Source organism: Oncorhynchus masou, chromosome 16 (assembly GCF_036934945.1).
Source record: "Oncorhynchus masou masou isolate Uvic2021 chromosome 16, UVic_Omas_1.1, whole genome shotgun sequence".
Lineage (NCBI taxonomy): Eukaryota > Metazoa > Chordata > Actinopteri > Salmoniformes > Salmonidae > Oncorhynchus > Oncorhynchus masou.
Window position 1 is genome coordinate 47970200 of NC_088227.1, and position 21337 is coordinate 47991536.

The 21337-nt window shown below is 43.8% G+C and overlaps 1 protein-coding gene across 1 annotated transcript in view; it reads left to right on the top strand.

Moving 5' to 3' along the window:
• Nucleotides 1–21337, top strand: part of tmem214 (transmembrane protein 214) — a 50502-nt gene that overhangs the window by 16320 nt on the left and 12845 nt on the right. The window contains exons 4-11 of the mRNA XM_064991800.1: nt 6614–6748; nt 9065–9147; nt 9875–9980; nt 13181–13262; nt 14159–14260; nt 16757–16898; nt 18812–18903; nt 19038–19086. Coding sequence (XP_064847872.1) covers nt 6614–6748; nt 9065–9147; nt 9875–9980; nt 13181–13262; nt 14159–14260; nt 16757–16898; nt 18812–18903; nt 19038–19086 — 791 coding nt within the window. The remainder of the gene's footprint in view (nt 1–6613; nt 6749–9064; nt 9148–9874; nt 9981–13180; nt 13263–14158; nt 14261–16756; nt 16899–18811; nt 18904–19037; nt 19087–21337) is intronic.

The window sequence follows — 21337 nt, forward strand, 5'->3', positions numbered from 1 at the left end:
TGGGCTGGGTTCCATCCCTGAAGGGGTCTCCCCCTTCCCTGGAGAACAAAGCTGATCTCGACCTAACCAACCAGCCATGGAGGTACGTCACTCGCCGTGGAAGTTGAAGGTGTTCTCTGACAACGGGTGTCTCCATGGTGATGTTGAGCCCGGAACTGACACAGAACAGAAACAGCTTTGCCCCTCTGGATCCAGAGGTACCTGCGTCTTCGTCCTCGATTATGTCTCCCTCTCTTGTGGCTTCTACCTCGGGTTCAGATCCTCAGAGCTCCCAGCCTCATCAGACCGTGAAGCTGCCTAAGAGACCAGCCCATTCAACATCACCAGCTGTCATCATAGGCAGCTCTATGGTGAGAAACATCTCGGTCCCCAAGGCAAAAACGCTGTGCTACACAGGCGCACGAGTACAGGACATAACAAGGCTGCTTCTGACTGTTCTAACTAGAGGTCGACCGATTAATTCGGGCCGATTTCAAGTTTTCATAACAATCGGAAATCGGTATTTTTGGACTATTATTATTTCTCCACCTTTATTTAACTAGGCAAGTCAGTTAAGAACAGATTCTTATTTTCAATGACAACCCCACTGTTCCTAGGCTAACTGCCTCTTTCAGGGGCAGAACGACAGATTTTCACCTTGTCAGCTCGGGGATCCAATCTTGCAACCTTACAGTTAACTAGTCCTACGCTATAACCACCTGCCTCTCGTTGCACTCCACGAGGAGACTGCCTATTACGCAAATGCAGTAAGAAGCCAAGGTAAGTTGCTAGCTAGCATTAAACTTCCTATAAAAAAACTATCAATCATAATCACTAGTTAACTACACATGGTTGACGATATTACTAATTTATCTAGCGTGTCCTGCGTTGCATATAATCTGACTGAGCATACATGTATATGACTGAGCAGTGGTAGGCACCAGCAGGCTCGTAAGCATTCATTCAAACAGCACTTTAGTGTGCCAGCAGCTCTAGCCTATCAACTCCCGAGGTGAGGCTGGTGTAACTGATGTCAAATGGCTAGCTAGTTAGCGGGGTGTGCGCGAATAGCGTTTCAAACGTCACTCGCTCTGTGACGGAGTAGTTGTTCCCCTTGCTCGGAAGCTATACTGTTACACTGGCAATACTATATTGCCTATAAGAACATCCAATAGTCAAAGGTTAATGAAATACAAATGGTATAGAGGGAAATAGTCCTATAATTCCTATAATAACTACAACCTAAAACTTCTTACCTGGGAATATTGAAGACTCATTAAAAGGAACCACCAGCTTTCATATGTTCTCATGTTCTGAGCAAGGAACTTAAAAGTTAGCTTTCTTACATAGCACATATTGCACTTTTACTTTCTTCTCCAACACTTTGTTTTTGCATTATTTGAACCAAATTGAACGTTTCATTATTGATGTATTATATTAAGTTAAAATAAGTGTTCATTCAGTATTGTGGTAATTGTCATTATTACAAATAAGTGTAAAAAATTGGGCGACTAATCCGTATCGTCTTTTTTGGTCCTCCAATAATCGGTATCGGCGTTGAAAAATCATAGTCGGTCGACCTCTAGTTCACACAGATGCCGAGAGCTGACACTGTTGAAGTCCATGTGGGGTCAAACGACATAAGGAGGGCTAGCTCGGAACATCTGAAAATAGATTTCAAAGAACTGATTTTAGCATTAAAAGACTGCCAATAATTTCAAGTCCAGTGCCATCGTTGGGCCGCGGGTGTGAAAGATTGGATGGAATTAATTATTGGCTAAAAGACTGTAGCTCTGCTGGAGTCACTTTTATTGATAACTTTGACACCTTCTGGTAACAGAAGATACTCTACAGGAATGACGGAGTTCATCCAAATCATCTTGGCTCCTGGACTCTGTCCACGCATTTCAAGGCTGCGTTGAGTCAACTTATCAGACTAATCAATGACCCAAGATTAATCTCTACCATTGTGACAATGAGTCGTCATAATGCTGCATCAAATGTACATGTTCTTAAGGGCATTGGCAAACACAATGTAAGGAATTTATCCCTAATTGTACCGAATACATCTGTTTATCCTATAGCTACTGTAAGCAGTAATCATCAGCCTATGAACCAGAGTTACACTGTTAGCACTGAGGTGGTGTGCCTCTGATTAGCTTCCCAGTAAAGCATTATCATTTGAGCAACCCAGAGAAGTGCAAAAAATGTCACATATGAACATATGTAGCCTGGGAAACCAGGTCAATGAAGTCAATAACTTGCTTGTGACAGATGACATTCATATTCTATCTCTGAAACTCACTTAGATTATACGTTTGCTACAGTGGTAGCAATACAAGGTTATAACATTTACAGAAATGCCAATGGTGGTGTGGCTGTGTAATATATATATATATATATATATATATTCAGAACCACATTCCTGTAACGATTAGAGGGGATCTCATGTTAAATACTGTTGAAGTAATATGGCTACAGGTTCATCTGCCTCACCTAAAGCCCATTCTGGTGGGAAGCTGCTATAGACCACCAAGTGCTAACAGTCATTATCTGGATAATATGTGTAGAATGCTTGATAATGTATGTGATATCAACAGAGGTCTATTTTCTGGGTGACTTAAAGATTGACTGGCTTTCATCAAGCTGCCCACTCAAGAGAAAGCTTCAAACTGTAACCAGTGCCTTCAACCTGGTTCAGGTTGTCAGTCAACCTACCAGGGTAGTTAACTTCTTGCGTCGAGCAATCCCGTATCCGGGAGCGTAATCATAGCCTCAAGCTCATTAGCATAACGCAACGTTAACTATTCACGAAAATCGCAAATGAAATTAAATAAATAGATTGGCTCACAAGCTTAGCCTTTTGTTAACACTGTCATCTCAGTTTTTCAAAATATGCTTTTCAACCATAGCTACCCAAGCATTTGTGTAAGACTATTGATAGCAACAACAAACGCTGACACTACACATCCAAGTATATCGGACCAAATTATGAAAGACAAGAATTGTACTTTCGAATTCCGTAAAGTATTGTTGTTTATCAACAATGACAAGCCACCGGGGTCTGACATACTGGATGAAAAATTACTGCAGATAAAAGCAGACCATTTTTGACCAGATACAATGCTATTTCACAGTGAACAAATAGACAACAGACTTTCAGCATGCTTAAAGGGAAGGACATTCAACAGGCACAGCACTTACACAAATGACTGATGATTGGCTGAGAGGAATTGATGATGAAATGATTGTGGGGGCTGTCTTGTTAGACTTCAGAGCGGCTTTTGACATTATCGATCATAGTCTGCTGCTGGAATAACATATGCGTTATGGCTTTACACCTCCTGTTATAATGTGAATAAAGAGTTACCTGTCTAACAGAACACAGAGGGTGTTCTTTAATGGAAGCCTCTCAAACATAATCCAGGTAGAATCAGGAATTCCCCAGGGCAGCTGTTTAGGTCCCTTGCTTTTTTCAATCTTTACTAACGACATGCCACTAACTTTGAGTAAAGCCAGAGTGTCCATGTATGCTGATGACTCAACACTGTACACGTCAGCTACTACAGAGACTGAAATGACTGCAACACTCAACAAAGAGCTGCAGTTTCAGAGTGGGTGGCAAGGGAAAATTTGCACAGGCTGTCTATAGATTTTCTATCATTGACTATGTTTGTTTATTCCATGTGTAACTCTGTTTGTGTCGCTTTGCTTTATTTTGGTCAGATCGCAGTTGCAAATGGGAGCTTGTGCTCAGCTAGCCTACCTGGTTAAATAAAGGTGACATAAAAAAAACAAGTTAGGCCTATTTATTTCTAAAAGTAAAAGCATTGTATTTGGAACAAAACACTCACTAAAACCTAAACCTCAACTAAATCTTGTAATAAATGTGGAAATTGAGGGAGTTGAGATGACAACTTCTTGGAGTAACACTAGATTGTAAACTGTCATGGTCAAAAAGTATTAATGCAGTAGTAGCTAAGATGGGGAGAAGTCTGTCTGTCTTTCAAATAAAGCACTAGTTTCTACCTTAACAACACTATCAACAAGGCAGGTCCTACAGGCCCTAGTTTCTACCTTAACAACACTATCAACAAGGCAGGTCCTACAGGCCCTAGTTTCTACCTTCTTAACAACAATATCAACAAGGCAGGTCCTACAGGCCCTAGTTTCTACCTTCTTAACAACAATATCAACAAGGCAGGTCCTACAGGCCCTAGTTTTTACCTTCTTAACAACACTATCAACCAGGCAGGTCCTACAGGCCCTAGTTTTGTTGCCCCTGGCCTACTGTTCAGTCGTGTGGTCAGGTGACACAGAGGGATTTAGGAAAATTACAAATGGCTCAGAACAGGGCAGCACGGCTGGCCCTTGGATGTACACAGATCTAATATTAATAATATGTATGTCAATCTCTCCTGGCTCAAAGTGGAGGAGAGAATGACTTCATCGCTACTTGTATTTATGAGAAGTGTTGACATGCTGAATGCACAGTGCTGTCTGTCTAAACTACTGGCACACAGCTTGGACACCCATGCATACTCCACAAGACATGCCACCAGAGGTCTCTTCACAATCCCCAAGTCCAGAACAGACTATGGGAGGCACACAGTACTACATAGAGCCATGACTACATGGAACTCTATTCCACATCATGTAACTAATGCAAGCAGTAAAATGAGATTTAAAAAAACAGATGAACTGGAACAGCGGTGACTGTGAAGCAACACAAACTTTTGGCACAGATGCACATGTGCGCGCACACGATAACATACGCACATACACATGGATTTAGTACAGTAGAGGTGGAGTAGGGGCCTGAGGGCACACAGTGTGTTGGGATATCTGTGAATGTATTGTAATGTTTTTAAAATGGTATAAACTGACTTAATTTTGCTGGACCCCAGGAAGAGTAGCCAAATAGATCAAATCGAATTTATTTGCCACATACACATGGTTAGCAGATGTTAGCGAAATGCTTGTGCTTCTAGTTCCGACAATGCAGTAATAACCAACGAGTAATTTAACTTAAAAATACCCAAACTACTACCTTATACACACAAGTGTAAAGGGATAAAGAATATGTACATAAAGATATATGAATGAGTGATGGCACAGAACGGCATAGGCAAGATGCAGTAGATGGTATCGAGTACAGTATATACATATGAAGTGGCATAGTTTAAAGTGGCTAGTGATACATGTATTACATAAAGATGCAGTAGATGATATAGAGTACAGTATATACTGTACATATACATATGAGATGAGTATGTAAACAAAGTGGCATAGTTAAAGTGGCTAGTGATACATGTATTACATAAAGATGCAGTAGATGATAGAGTACAGTATATACAGTGGGGCAAGAGTATTTCGTCAGCCACCAATTTAAGTTCTCCCACTTAAAAAGATGAGGCCTGTAATTTTCATCATAGGTACACTTCAACTATGGACAAAATGAGAAAAAAAATCCAGAAAATTACCTTTGTAGGATTTTTAATGAATTTATTTGCAAATTATGGTGGAAAATAAGTATTCGGGTCTGGATATTGTAGCCCAGGAGTGGGCTTCGGTGGTAGCATAGGAGCCCTGGCCGCGCTAGCTTCAGGCTAATTGGTGCTTGCTCCGGGATGGACACGCTAGCCAGGAGTGGTTAGCTAGTTGCGAAGATCCAGATGAGAATGTTTAGAGTTTGCGGTAGGAATCTGGGGATATGGAGAGAAATAGGTCCGTTATGCTCTGGTTTGAGTCACGTTCTTCGAACTGGCGAGAGCTTTCCGAGCTAAAGGTTAGCTGATGACCGCTAGCAATACTTTGCTAACTGATAGCTGGTAGTTAGCTGGCAAGCTTCAGTTGAGGGATTCCAGATCCGAAGTAAATAGAAATACTTTAAAAAAAGCAGATCCACGCCACATTGGGTGAGGTGGGTTGCAGGAGAGTATTTAGAAGTTGAGGTTTAGGAAAATATTTTTAAAAGATATGTGAAGAAAAAGACGTCTTTGTCGTGTCCCTTGTATATTTTTACGTCTGACTGCTATGCCAACTTGGAAATTACATTGACTCTACTGGTACCCCCTGTGTGTGTTATTACCCCGGTACATTTACATTTACATTTAAGTCATTTAGCAGACGCTCTTATCCAGAGCGACTTACAAATTGGTGAATTCACCTTCTGACATCCAGTGGAACAGCCACTTTACAATAGTGCATCTAAATCATTTAAGGGGGGGGGGGGTGAGAAGGATTACTTTATCCTATCCTAGGTATTCCAAGATAGAGATGGAAGAGAAGGACCCCCTGTGTGTGTTATTACCCCCTGTGTGTGTTATTACCCCCTGTGTGTGTTATTACCCCCTGTGTGTGTTGTTGCCCCCTGTGTGTGTTGTTGCCCCCTGTGTGTGTTGTTGCCCCCTGTGTGTGTGTGTTACCCCCTGTGTGTGTTACACGCACGGGTGTAATTCTCTCTGGGCTTGTAAGGGCCTGTAAGTAAGCATTTCACCTGTTGTTGACGAGGCATGTGACATGCAATTTTCTTTTGATTTTACAACAACCTCAACTCAACCTCTAAGTGGTCGACAGTCCCGTTCTAACCATTTTGTCCCATTCTAACCCTTCTCACTCCTCTCTCTCTTAGATTACCCATACTGCCTTGCGGGGAAGGAGCTGAGGGGCGTGGTCAAAGCTTTGATTGGTCGCTGCAACGAGAGTCTACAGGACTTCTATGACCACTGTGTTTACACCATGCTGAGAGAACTGGACAAACAGACAGGTGAGAGAACTGGAAAAACGGACAGGTGAGAGAACTGGACAAACGGACAGGTGAGAGAACTGGACAAACGGACAGGTGAGAGAACTGGACAAACGGACAGGTGAGAGAACTGGACAAACGGACAGGTGGGCGAACTGGACAAACGGACAGGTGGGCGAACTGGACAAACGGACAGGTGGGCGAACTGGACAAACGGACAGGTGGGCGAACTGGACAAACGGACAGGTGGGCGAACTGGACAAACGGACAGGTGGGAGAACTGGACAAACGGACAGGTGGGAGAACTGGACAAACGGACAGGTGGGAGAACTGGACAAACGGACAGGTGGGAGAACTGGACAAACGGACAGGTGGGCGAACTGGACAAACGGACAGGTGGGAGAACTGGACAAACGGACAGGTGGGAGAACTGGACAAACGGACAGGTGGGAGAACTGGACAAACGGACAGGTGCACCACACCCACCTTTCGAACGGAAACGCAAAATGGGGATCCTGCATACTTGCTTGTAGTTTATTGCTAGACAATTTGTGCTACGTAACACCACAGGATCACCATCTTGTGGAGCTATATTTAGTTGTAGTGTTGCGTACTGGGTAGGGTTTAGAGGTCGACCGATAATGATTTTTCAACGCCGATACCGATTATTGGAGGACAAAAAAACGCTGATACCGATTAATCGGACGATTTTATAAAACATTTATATATATATAGATATAGATATATAGATAAAAATGTTCATTCAGTATTATTGCAATTGTCATTTACAAAAATATGTATGTATGTATGTATGTATGTATGTATGTATGTATGTATGTAGTAATAATACTCAATGAACACTTTTTTATTTTATTTTAACTTAATATAATACATAAATAAAATCAAGTTAGTCTGAAATAACATGAATGTATATGCAGGAAATCCTATTTTAATAAAGAGGATGGTAAGAATTGATGACCAAAGTGCGAGTCATAATTCACATGACACCTTCTAGCAAAATCTTAACAGCGCTTCCTTCATTCATTTATTCCATAGGATATTTTTAGATTCACTTAAAATAAGGTCTGTGTTTCTTGTAGGTTTACACCACCTTGCCAATTGTATAACTGTGTAGATATCCAAAGGACAAGGTAACTCTGATCAATATTGGCTAAATATAAGCGAAGATCATGTTTTTTTTGTAGTGGATTTATGAAAATATGTTGACAAACGTTACCTTATCCTAGTGAGATTTACACGGGTATCAAAACGCCGAGGCGGTTTAAACCTGCATCCTAACCTGCACGAAACACAGACCTTATTGGAAATAGATGAAGACATTCTGTATGGAAGACATGAACAGAGGCGGTTTAAGCACGAAACACAGACCTTATTGGAAGTAGATCAAGACATTCTCTATGGAAGACATGAACAGAGGCGGTTTAAGCACGAAACACAGATCTTTTTGGAAGTAGATCAAGACATTCTCTATGGAAGACATGAACGGTAAAATAACGAAGGAACCTCTCAAGTTCAGCCGGCAGTTATTACAGGAATTATAACACGTCGACTATTTCTCTCTAAACCAAATACCTTTGACTATTACGAGCCTGCTGCTGCCTACCACCCCTCAGTCAGACTGCTCTATCAAATCATAAACTTCACTATAATAAACACACAGAAATACGAGCCTTCGGTCAAATCCGGAAACTATCACCTCAAACAAAACGTTTATTCCGTTCCGTATTTCATCTAACAGAGGGCATCCATGAGTCTAAATATTCCTGTTGCATTGCACAACCTTCAATGTTATGTCATAATTACGTGAAATTCTGGCAAATTAGTTAGCAACGAGCAAGGCGGCCCAAACTGCTGCATATATACTGACTCTGCGTGCAATGAACGCAATAGAAGTGACACAATTTCACCTGGTTAATATTGCCTGCTAACCTGGATTTCTTTTAGCTAAATATGCAGGTTTAAAAATATATACTTGTGTATTGATTTTAAGAAAGGCATTGATGTTTATGTTTAAGTACATATTGGCGCAACGACAGTCGTTGATTGTTTTTTATAAGATAAGTTTAATGCTAGCTAGCAATTTACCTTGGCTTACTGCATTCGCGTAACAGGCCGTCTCCTCGTGGAGTGCAATGTAATCAGGTGGTTAGAGCGTTGGACTAGTGAACTGTAAGGTTGCAAGATTGGATCCCCCAAGCTGACAAGGATAAAAATCTGAGGCAGAACGTTCATAGGCCGTCATTGAAAATAAGAATGTGTTCTTAACCTCTCGTAGGGTATACAGTCAACTTAAAGCTGACTCTCCTGTCTCTGTAGGAGAGCCTCTCCATGGGTACCGGGTGTGTATCCAAGCCATCCTACAAGACAAGCCCAGAATGGCTACACAGAACCTTCCTGATGTGAGTGTCCATCCATCCCAGTGCCCTGTGTGTGTGTCTGATATTAAGAAAATATTGCATTTTGTGTGCTCTGATTAGTCTCATACTGACCAATCAAATTCCCCCCCCCCCCCCCCTCGCTCAAATACAGATTGATTTATTGGCATGAACTACAATTAGTAGATATTACCATAGAAATCCAGTTCATATCAGTGGTAGTAATATTAGTACACATAATCATGTATGGAAATACAACTGCTGTTGTATTGGGGAACCATGGATACAGGTACAACAGTACTACTGCTGTTGTATTGGGGAACCATGGATACAGGTACAACAGTACTACTGCTGTTGTATTGGGGAACCATGGATACAGGTACAACAGTACTACTGCTGTTGTATTGGGGAACCATGGATACAGGTACAACAGTACTACTGCTGTTGTATTGGGGAACCATGGATACAGGTACAACAGTACTACTGCTGTTGTATTGGGGAACCATGGATACAGGTACAACAGTACTACTGCTGTTGTATTGGGGAACCATGGATACAGGTACAACAGTACTACTGCTGTTGTATTGGGGAACCATGGATACAGGTACAACAGTACTACTGCTGCTGCTGTTTTGGAATCTTCAGTCAATGTTTAATTAAATACAATTTATTTAAAAAGTGTCTAAAACGTACATGGATGATGGTTACACTAAGTTATATACAATGTCTCTCTCTCTCACTCTTTTTCTAGTATCTGGAGTTGTTGCGGTCAGTTCAGAACCGTCCGGTCAAGTGTCTGACAATCATGTGGTCTCTGGGACAGGCTGGCTACTACGACCTCAGCCAGGGGCTACGAGGTGACATGCACACTGCACATGCACACACCCAGGCCAGGATTCAATCTAAGGTGTCTCATATCAAATGTTATTTGTCTCATGCAGCGAATACAACAGGTGGAGACCTTACTTACAAGATGATGATAATAATGGTGCCCGAGGGGGATGGCTGCCGTTTTACCAACTGTGCCATTTTGCTTGTTTTTTTTTTTTCACTCATTTTGTACATAATGTTGCTGCTACTGTCTCTTATGACCAAAAAGAGCTTCTGGATTACTCATGTCAAACTGGACTTTTCTTTAATGAGTCCGACGCAAAGGATATACTGCTTTGTCAAGAGAAGGCCCAAATCAGTGTAAAGGGGAGGAGGTCGCGGTGTAAGAATTAACCACCACTACTGTCTGTATTATTGGACAACATGTTGGAAAATAAACCGGATGATCTATGATTTAAGACTTCCATACCAACGGGATATTAAATATATGTTTAATATATGTTTAACCGAGACGTGGCTGAACGACGACACGGATAATCTAGAGCTGGCTGGCTTTTCTGTGCATCGGCAGGACAGAGCTGCTCTGTCTGGTAAGATGAGGGGCGGGGTGTATCTATTTGTCAATAACTGCTGGTGTGCGATGTCTAATATTAAAGAAGTCTCGAGGTATTGCTCGCCTGAGGTAGAGTACCTCATGATAAGCTGTAGACCACACAATCTACCAAGAGAGATCTCATCTCTATTGTTCATAGCCGTCTATTTACAACCACAAACGGATGCTGGCAATCTGACGGCACTCAACCAGCTGTATAAGGACATAAGCAAACAAGAAAATGCTCTTCCAGAAGCCAGACTTTAATACAGTCAAACTTAAATCCGTTTTACCTCATTTCTACCAACATGTCACGTGCAACCAGAGGAGACAAAAAACTCTAGACCACCTTTACTCCACACACAGAGACACACATAAAGCTCGCCTTCCATTTGGCGAATCTGAAGGTAATTCTATCCTCCTGATTACAAGCAAAAACTAAAGCAGGAAGTACCAGTGATGTGCTCAATACGGAAGCGGTCAGATAACACTAAAGCATGCATGAGAGCACCAGCTGTTCCGGATGACTGTGTGATCACGCTCTCCATAGCTGGTGTGAGCAAGACCTTTTTTAAACAGGTCAACATTCACAAAGCTGCAGGGCCCTACGGATTACCAGGACGTGCACTCAAAGCATGCGTGGACCAACTGGCAAGTGTCTTCACTGACATTTTCAACCTCTCCCTATCTGAGTCTGTAATACCAACATGTGTGATGTCTACATGTTTCAAACAGACCACTATAGTCCCTGGGCCCAAGAAAGCGAAGTTAACCAGCCTAAATGATTACAGACCTGTAGCACTCACGTCTGTAGCCATGAAATGCTTTGAAAGGCTGGTCATGGCTCACATCAACACCCTGTCGGGAACCCAAGACCCATTCCAAATTCGCATTCCGCCCCAACCAATCCACAGATGACGCAATGTCAATCGCATTTCTCACTGCCCTTTCCCACCTGGACAAAACTAACATCTATGTGAGAATGCTATTCAGAATGCTATTCATGCTATTGACTACAGCTCAGCGTTCAACACCATAGTGCCCTCAAAGCTCATCACTAAGCTAAGGATCCTGGGACTAAACGCCTCTCTCTACAACTGGATTCTGGACTTCCTGACAGGCCGCCTCAGATGGTGAGGGTAGGAACAACACATCCCCCCACAATTTTTGGAGCCTTCCTCTGAAACCGCCTTATATATAGGTCCTGGATGTTAGGAAGTTTGGCCCCAGTGACGTACGTTATACGCAGTACCCTCTGCAGGTAGCCAAGTGGTTAGCGTTGGGCCAGTAACCGTGAAAGGTTGCTGGATCGAATCCCCGAGCTGAGAAGATTAAAGTCATTCGGGGCGGCAGGGTAGCCTAGTGGTTAGAGCATTGGACTAGTAACCGAAAGGTTGCAAGTTCAAATCCCCGAGCTGACAAGGTACAAATCTGTCGTTCTGCCCCTGAACAGGCAGTTAACCCACTGTTCCTAGGCCGTCATTGAAAATAAGAATTTGTTCTTAAGTGACTTGCCTGGTTAAATAAAGGTAAAATTAAAAAAAAATAAAAAATTCTGCCCCTGAGCAGGAAGTTAACTCACTGGGTGCCGAAGACATGAATGTCGATTTAAGGCAGCCCTCCAGCTCTGGTTCAGAGGGGTTGGGTTAAACTTGCCCTAAACTTAATTCAGTTGTACAACTGACTAGTCACCCCCCCCCCCTTTCCCCTTACCCTTACTTTCAGATGCCGAAGTGTTGCCATACCTGGCAGTGATGGGGATCTCGAGTGGTGCTGCGGTCTAAGGCACTGCATCTCAATGCTATAGGCGTCACTACAGACCCTGGTTCGATTCCAGGGTGTATGACAACCGGCTGTGATTGGTAGGGTGATTGGTAGGGTGGCGCACAATTGGCCCAGCGTCGTTAGGGTTTGGCTGGGGTAGGCAGTCATTGTAAAAAATAATTTGTTCTTAACTGACTTGCCTAGTTAAATACAATAAATTATGCAACTGGTCAGGATGCTCTCGATGGTGCAGCTGTAGAACTTTTTGAGGATCCTGAGGGGGAATAGGTTTTGTCGTGCTCTCTTCACGACTGTCTTGGTATGTTTGGACCATGATAGTTTGTTTATGATGTGGACACCAAGGAACTTGAAGCTCTCATCCTGCTCCACTGCAGCCCCGTTGATGTTAACAGGGGGCCTGTTATGTCATCCTTTACCTTTTAGTCCACAATCATCTCCTTTGTCTTGCTCACATTGAGGGAGAAGTTGTTGTCCTGGCAGTGACAAACTCCCTATAGGCTGTCAAATCGTTGTCGGTGATCAGGCCTACCACTGTTGTAGGCAGCAAACTTAATGATGGTGTTGGAGTCATGTGTGGCCATGGAGTCATGAGTGAACAGGGAGTACAGAAGGGGACTGAGCAAGCACCCCTGAGGGGCCCCAGTGTTGAGGATCAGTGTGGCGGATGTGGTGTTGCCTACCCTTACCACCTGGGGGCGGCCTGTCAGGGTGTCCAGGATCCAGTTTCAGAGGGATGTGTTTAGTCCCAGAGTCCTTAGCTTAATGATGAGCTATAAGGGCACTAGGGTGTTTGTTGCCTACAGCTCAGCGTTCAATCTTCTCACCTTAAGGATTAACTGTGTGTTGCAGTATGGCTGGGTATCATGCTGCCAGTCCTGGGGGTGAAGGCCCTGTCGTCCTACGCCATCGCATACTTGGAGAGACTACTGCTGTAAGTACCTGACCTCTAACCCCTACCCTACCTGGGGAGACTACTGCTGTAAGTACCTGACCTCTAACCCCTACCCTACCTGGTGAGACTGCTGCTGTAAGTACCTGACCTCTAACCCCTACCCTACCTGGGGAGACTACTGCTGTAAGTACCTGACCTCTAACCCCTACCCTACCTGGTGAGACTGCTGCTGTAAGTACCTGACCTCTAACCCCTACCCTACCTGGGGAGACTGCTGCTGTAAGTACCTGACCTCTAACCCCTACCCTACCTGGTGAGACTGCTGCTGTAAGTACCTGACCTCTAACCCCTACCCTACCTGGAGAGACTACTGCTGTAAGTACCTGACCTCTAACCCCTACCCTACCTGGAGAGACTACTGCTGTAAGTACCTGACCTCTAACCCCTACCCTACCTGGGGAGACTGCTGCTGTAAGTACCTGACCTCTAACCCCTACCCTACCTGGGGAGACTGCTGCTGTAAGTACCTGACCTCTAACCCCTACCCTACTTGGAGAGACTACTGCTGTAAGTACGTGACCTCTAACCCCTACCCTACCTGGGGATACTGCTGCTGTAAGTACCTGACCTCTAACCCCTACCCTACCTGGAGAGACTGCTGCTGTAGTATAGACAAGGGCCCAATCCCCAATGGACCCGACACACTATGCACGTGTGGAGATCTGAGAGGATTTGATTGGCAGAGGCAATAATGGTTAAACTTACCTAGCCTATCAGAGGGCAGAGTGGAGCTGGTACCATATTGATCATCTGAGCTCAACAAATGTTTAGGGGTCATGGGGTTAAGGGGTCGATAGGGGACAGTTGGTGTGGTTGGGTTGAACTTCAATATTACACTGTACTTTGTTTTTGTAAAATGGGGTTGTGTTCTCCAGGCTCCATGTTAACCTGACGAAAGGTTTTGGGGTCATGGGACCTAAAGACTTCTTCCCTCTGCTGGACTTCGCCTACATGCCAAAGAATGCCCTGTCACCAAGGTAACGCACACAAGACGCCTGAATGTCTGAATGCCCTGTCACCCAGGTAACGCACACAAGACGTCTGAATGCCCTGTCACCCAGGTAACACACATAGATGCCTGACTGTCTGAATGCCCTGTCACCCAGATACATAGACGCCTGACTGTCTGAATGCCCTGTCACCCAGGTAACAGACACACATAGACGCCCGACTGTCTGAATGCCCTGTCACCCAGGTAACACACATAGACGCCTGACTGTCTGAATGCCCTGTCACCCAGGTAACAGACACACATAGACGCCTGACTGTCTGAATGCCCTGTCACCCAGGTAACAGACACACATAGACGCCTGACTGTCTGAATGCCCTGTCACCCAGGTAACACACATAGATGCCTGACTGTCTGAATGCCCTGTCACCCAGGTAACACACACACATAGACGCCTGACTGTCTGAATGCCCTGTCACCCAGGTAACACACATAGATGCCTGACTGTCTGAATGCCCTGTCACCCAGGTAACACACACATAGACGCCCGACTGTCTGAATGCCCTGTCACCCAGGTAACACACATAGACGCCTGACTGTCTGAATGCCCTGTCACCCAGGTAACAGACACACATAGACGCCTGACTGTCTGAATGCCCTGTCACCCAGGTAACAGACACACATAGACGCCTGACTGTCTGAATGCCCTGTCACCCAGGTAACACACACACATAGACGCCTGACTGTCTGAATGCCCTGTCACCCAGGTAACACACACACATAGACGCCTGACTGTCTGAATGCCCTGTCACCCAGGTAACACACATAGATGCCTGACTGTCTGAATGCCCTGTCACCCAGGTAACAGACACACATAGACGCCTGACTGTCTGAATGCCCTGTCACCCAGGTAACAAACACACATAGACGCCTGACTGTCTGAATGCCCTGTCACCCAGGTAACACACACACATAGACGCCTGACTGTCTGAATGCCCTGTCACCCAGGTAACAGACACACATAGACGCCTGACTGTCTGAATGCCCTGTCACCCAGGTAACAGACACACATAGACGCCTGACTGTCTGAATGCCCTGTCACCCAGGTAACAGACACACATAGACGCCTGACTGTCTGAATGCCCTGTCACCCAGGTAACAGACACACATAGACGCCTGACTGTCTGAATGCCCTGTCACCCAGGTAACACACACACATAGACGCCTGACTGTCTGAATGCCCTGTCACCCAGGTAACACACACACATAGACGCCTGACTGTCTGAATGCCCTGTCACCCAGGTAACACACACATAGACGCCCGACTGTCTGAATGCCCTGTCACCCAGGTAACACACATAGACGCCTGACTGTCTGAATGCCCTGTCACCCAGGTAACAGACACACATAGACGCCTGACTGTCTGAATGCCCTGTCACCCAGGTAACACACACACATAGACGCCTGACTGTCTGAATGCCCTGTCACCCAGGTAACACACACACATAGACGCCTGACTGTCTGAATGCCCTGTCACCCAGGTAACACACATAGACGCCTGACTGTCTGAATGCCCTGTCACCCAGGTAACAGACACACATAGACGCCTGACTGTCTGAATGCCCTGTCACCCAGGTAACACACACACATAGACGCCTGACTGTCTGAATGCCCTGTCACCCAGGTAACACACACAGATGCCTGATTGTCTGAATGCCCCATGGAGTCTAAAGCAGCAGAATAACTATGTAGATAGTCTAAAGCAGCTGTAGCATGTCTTAGAGCGCTGTGATACAGCCTGGGATGGAACCGGGTCTGTAGTACTGTAGTCTCTTAGAGCGCTGTGATACAGCCTGGGATGGAACCGGGTCTGTAGTGCTGTAGTCTCTTAGACCACTGCTCCACTTGGGAGGCCTCCAGTAGTCGTTAAGGACCAGTCTGCAGCCAGCAGTTACAGCACTAGAGGCTACTATCAATTATTTGCCATTTATTTGTTAATAGTTTGTTTTTTAATAGTGACCTTTTGAACAACATACCATAGGTCAGTAGTATTTGACCAAACATTTTGAAGAAACAGAGCAATCATGAAAAGTATGAGGAATAATAACAGTGGTCCGAGCAATGCTTTTCCTCCCCGTTGTTTGAAGTCACCATGAACATGTTTCGAGGAAACTTGTCTCTGCAGGATACATGATGGAAAGAGATGGCTGATTTGGTCTACTTGCCAAGCAGAGCTGTTTTATCAAGACACAATTGTCTGTTGTAATTGTCAATTGTAATGACAAATTTCCCAAAGGATCATGATGATTTTCTGGTAAAAAGTGGGGGCGCAAAAGTATTTGTTTTGGTGAGCAGCTGCTATGTGTGCTCCGCTACTCCGGCGCCTATGCTCACACCCGTCTCCCAGGCAACGCCATACCAATTTACCTCTTCACATTTCACTGAAATAAAACCAAATGTTTAGTGATAGTTGGGGCTCTGTAAAAAAAATAAAGTTTTATTGTGACTGTGTGTGTCTGCGTAGCCTCCAGGAGCAGCTGTGTCGTCTGTACCCTCGTCTGAAGGTGTTGGCTTTTGGGGCGAAGCCCGAGATGACCCTCCACACCTACCTGCCCTCCTTCCTGTCCCGGGCCACGCCCCACTGCCCTGAAGATATGAAGAGAGAGGTAATACACAGGGCACCTGGGAAGTATTCTGACCCCTTTTCCACATTTTGTTAAGTTACAACCTTATTCTAAAATGGATTAAATACATTTTTTCCCTCATCAATCCACACACAATACCCCATAATGACATCACAATAACCCATAATGACATCACAATGTCCCATAATGAGGAAGCAAAACCAGGTTTTTAGACATTTTCTGCAAATGTATTCAAAAATAAAGACACCGTATTTACAAAAGTATTCAGACCCTTTACTATGAGACTTGAAATTGATCTCAGGTGCATCCTGTTTCCATTGATCATCCTTGATGTTTCTACAACTTGGTTGGAGTCCACCTGTGGTAAATTCAATTGATTGGACATGATTTGGAAAGACACGCCTGTCTATATAAGGTCCCACAGTTGACAGTGCACGTCAGAACAAAAACCAAGTCATTTTGGGGCGGCAGGTAGCCTGGTTAGAGTTTTTGGCCAGTGATTGAATCCCAGAGTTGACAAGGTAAAAATCAGTTCTGCCCCTGAACAGGCAGTTAACCCACTGTTCCTAGGCCGTCATTGTAAATAAGAATTTGTTGTTAACTGACTTGCCTGGTCAAATAAATGAGGTCATAGGAATTATCCGTAGAGCTCAGAGACAGGATTGTGTCGAGGCACAGATCGGGGAAAGGGTTCCAAAACATTTCTGCAGCATTGAAGGTCCTGAAGAACACAGTGGCCTCCATCATTCTTAAAATTAGCCACCCTTTGCCTTGATGACAGCTTTGCACACTCTTGGCATTCTGTCAACCAGTTTCATGAGGAATGCTTTTCCAACAGTCTTGAAGGAGTTCCCACATATGCTGAGCACTTGTTTGCTGCTTTTCCTTCACTCTGCAGTTCAATTCATCCCAAACGATCTTGGGGTTGGCTTATTGGTCAGGGGATTGTGGATTGTGGAGACCAGGTCATCTGATGCAACACTCCATCACTCTCCTTCTTTGTCAAATAGCCCTTAAACAACCTGGAGGTGTGTTGGGTCATTGTCCTTTTGAAAAACAAATGACAGTCCCACTCAGCCCAAACCAGATGGCATGACATATCGCTGCAGAATGCTGTGGTAGCCATGCTGGTTAAGTGTGCCTTGAATTCTAAATACATCACTGGCAGTGTCACCAGCAAAGCACCATCACACCACCTCCTCCATGCTTCACAGTGGGAACCACACATGTGAAGATCATCTGTTCACCTACTCTGCATCTCAGACACAGCGGTTGGAACCAAAAATCTCAAATTTGGTCTCATTAGACTAAAGGACAGATTTCCACCGGTCTAATGTCCATTGCTTGTGTTTCTTGGCCCAAGCAAGTCTCTTATTGGTGTCCTTTGGTGTTTTCTTTGCAGCAATTCAGTCTCCTCTGAACAGTTGATGTTGAGGTGTGTCTGTTTGAACTCTGTAGCAATTATTTGGGCTGCAATTCCTGAGGCTGGCAACTCTACTGAACATATCCTCTGCAGCAGAGGTAACTCTGGGTCTTCCTTTCCTGTGGCGGTGAGAGCCAGTTTCATCAAAGCACTTGAGGATTTTTGCAACTGCACAGGAAGAAACTTTAAAAAGTTCTTAACATTTTCCAGATTGAAATTTTCCAGATTCCAGACCTTCATGTCTTAAAGTAATGATGGACTGTTTCTCTCAGCTTTTTTGATCTGTTCTTGCCAAAATATGGTCTTGGACGTCTACCAAATAGGGCAACACAATGCCACAGATGTTTTGAGGTCACTGAACGCTGTAACATATTATATATCTAGTCTGATAAGAATTAGAAGTGTCTTCAACAAATAACATACACCAAATGTTTAAAAATAATCATTCAAAGTATTTGTATGGTTAATGGATAGAGTATTGTCATGTTCAATACCTTACTCCTCTGTCTAGTTGCTGAGCTCCATGACGGAGTGTCTCTCTGTGGACCATCAGAGTCTGGGGGTGTGGAGACAGCTCTACACCAAACACTTACCACAGTCCAGGTACAACACACACACCACTCAGAGTCTGGGGGTGTGGAGACAGCTGGATACATAACACCAGTCCAGGTGAATACATGTTTTAAGCAACCAGTCTGAAGTAGTGTGCTATAATAAATCTGTCTCTCTTTCTCTAGTCTGCTGTTAAATCATCTACTGAAGTCCTGGAACACCCTGCCACCCAAGGTACAATATAACCATGGTTTCTGCCTCTGTCCCATCTCAATGATGTGTACTGGCTCAGGATTGGCTGGGAGGAAATGAAGTAAATTCTTGGGGAACAATGGCCACATTCAGTTTACTGTCGGCATCATCATATCCAGTCAGTCGTAGTTGGATGGTGGTGTCCTTTACATCAGGTCAGTTTGACTACTACTACAGACATGGTATTGTTGTGATGTCATTGTGTGGTGAAATGTCAACATTCTATCATTAATGAACTAGAGGACCCTCAGAGCTATCCTCCAATCACATTAGACTAATAGTAAAACGTAAGTTAATTTATACATTAAGATTGGAAACATTGTAACATTGGGCAGTCTTATGGAATATGTCATTATGTACCTAAACATGGTTTTATTGCATTTTTACCAGCAGCCAATGGGATCACATCACACAAGGAGCTCTCACCTTTCAAACTTCCCTCCAGGTCATTGTGAACGCTGTAGTATATTATATATCCAGTTAGAGCCAGGTGATTGTGAACGCTGTAGTATATTATATATCCAGTTAGTTAGAGCCAGGTCATTGTGAACGCTGTAGCATATTATATATCCAGTTAGAGCCAGGTCATTGTGAACGCTGTAGTATATTATATATCCAGTTAGAGCCAGGTCATTGTGAACGCTGTAGCATATTATATATCCAGTTAGAGCCAGGTCATTGTGAAGGCTGTAGTATATTATATATCCAGTTAGAGCCAGGTCATTGTGAACGCTGTAGCATATTCTATATCCAGTTAGAGCCAGGTCATTGTGAACGCTGTAGCATATTATATATCCAGCTAGTTAGAGCCAGGTCATTGTGAACGCTGTAGCATATTATATATCCAGCTAGTTAGAGCCAGTTAATTGTTAACGCTGTAGTATGTTATATATCCAGTTAGAGCCAGGTCATTGTGAACGCTGTAGCATATTATATATCCAGCTAGTTAGAGCCAGGTCATTGTGAACGCTGTAGCATATTATATATCCAGCTAGAGCCAGGTCATTGTGAACGCTGTAGCATATTATATATCCAGCTAGTTAGAGCCAGGTCATTGTGAACGCTGTAGCATATTATATATCCAGCTAGAGCCAGGTCATTGTGAACGCTGTAGTATATTATATATCCAGTTAGAGCCAGGTCATTGTGAACGCTGTAGCATATTATATATCCAGTTAGAGCCAGTTCATTGTGAACGCTGTAGTATATTATATATCCAGTTAGAGCCAGGTCATTGTGAACGCTGTAGTATATTATATATCCAGTTAGAGCCAGTTCATTGTGAACGCTGTAGCATATTATATATCCAGCTAGTTAGAGCCAGGTCATTGTGAACGCTGTAGCATATTATATATCCAGCTAGTTAGAGCCAGGTCATTGTGAACGCTGTAGTATATTATATATCCAGTTAGAGCCAGGTCATTGTGAACGCTGTAGTATATTATATATCCAGTTAGAGCCAGGTCATTGTGAACGCTGTAGCATATTATATATCCAGCTAGTTAGAGCCAGGTCATTGTGAACGCTGTAGCATATTATATATCCAGCTAGTTAGAGCCAGTTAATTGTTAACGCTGTAGTATGTTATATATCCAGTTAGAGCCAGGTCATTGTGAACGCTGTAGCATATATATCCATATAGAGCCAGGTCAGCTAGCATATTATATATTAGAGCCAGGTCATTGTGAACGCTGTAGCATATTATATATCCAGCTAGAGCCAGGTCATTGTGAACGCTGTAGCATATTATATATCAGGTCAGCTAGTTAGAGCCAGGTCATTGTGAACGCTGTAGCATATTATATATCCAGTTCTAGAGCCAGGTCATTGTGAACGCTGTAGTATATTATATATCCAGTTAGAGCCAGGTCATTGTGAACGCTGTAGCATATTATATATCCAGTTAGAGCCAGTCATTGTGAACGCTGTAGTATATTATATATCCAGTTAGAGCCAGGTCATTGTGAACGCTGTAGTATATTATATATCCAGTTAGAGCCAGGTCATTGTGAACGCTGTAGTATATTATATATCCAGTTAGAGCCAGTTCATTGTGAACGCTGTCAACGCTGTAGCATATTATATATCCAGTTAGAGCCAGGTCATTGTGAACGCTGTAGCATATTATATATCTGTAGTATATTATATATCCAGCTAGTTAGAGCCAGGTCATTGTGAACGCTGTAGTATATTATATATCCAGTTAGAGCCAGTTCATATTATATATCCAGTT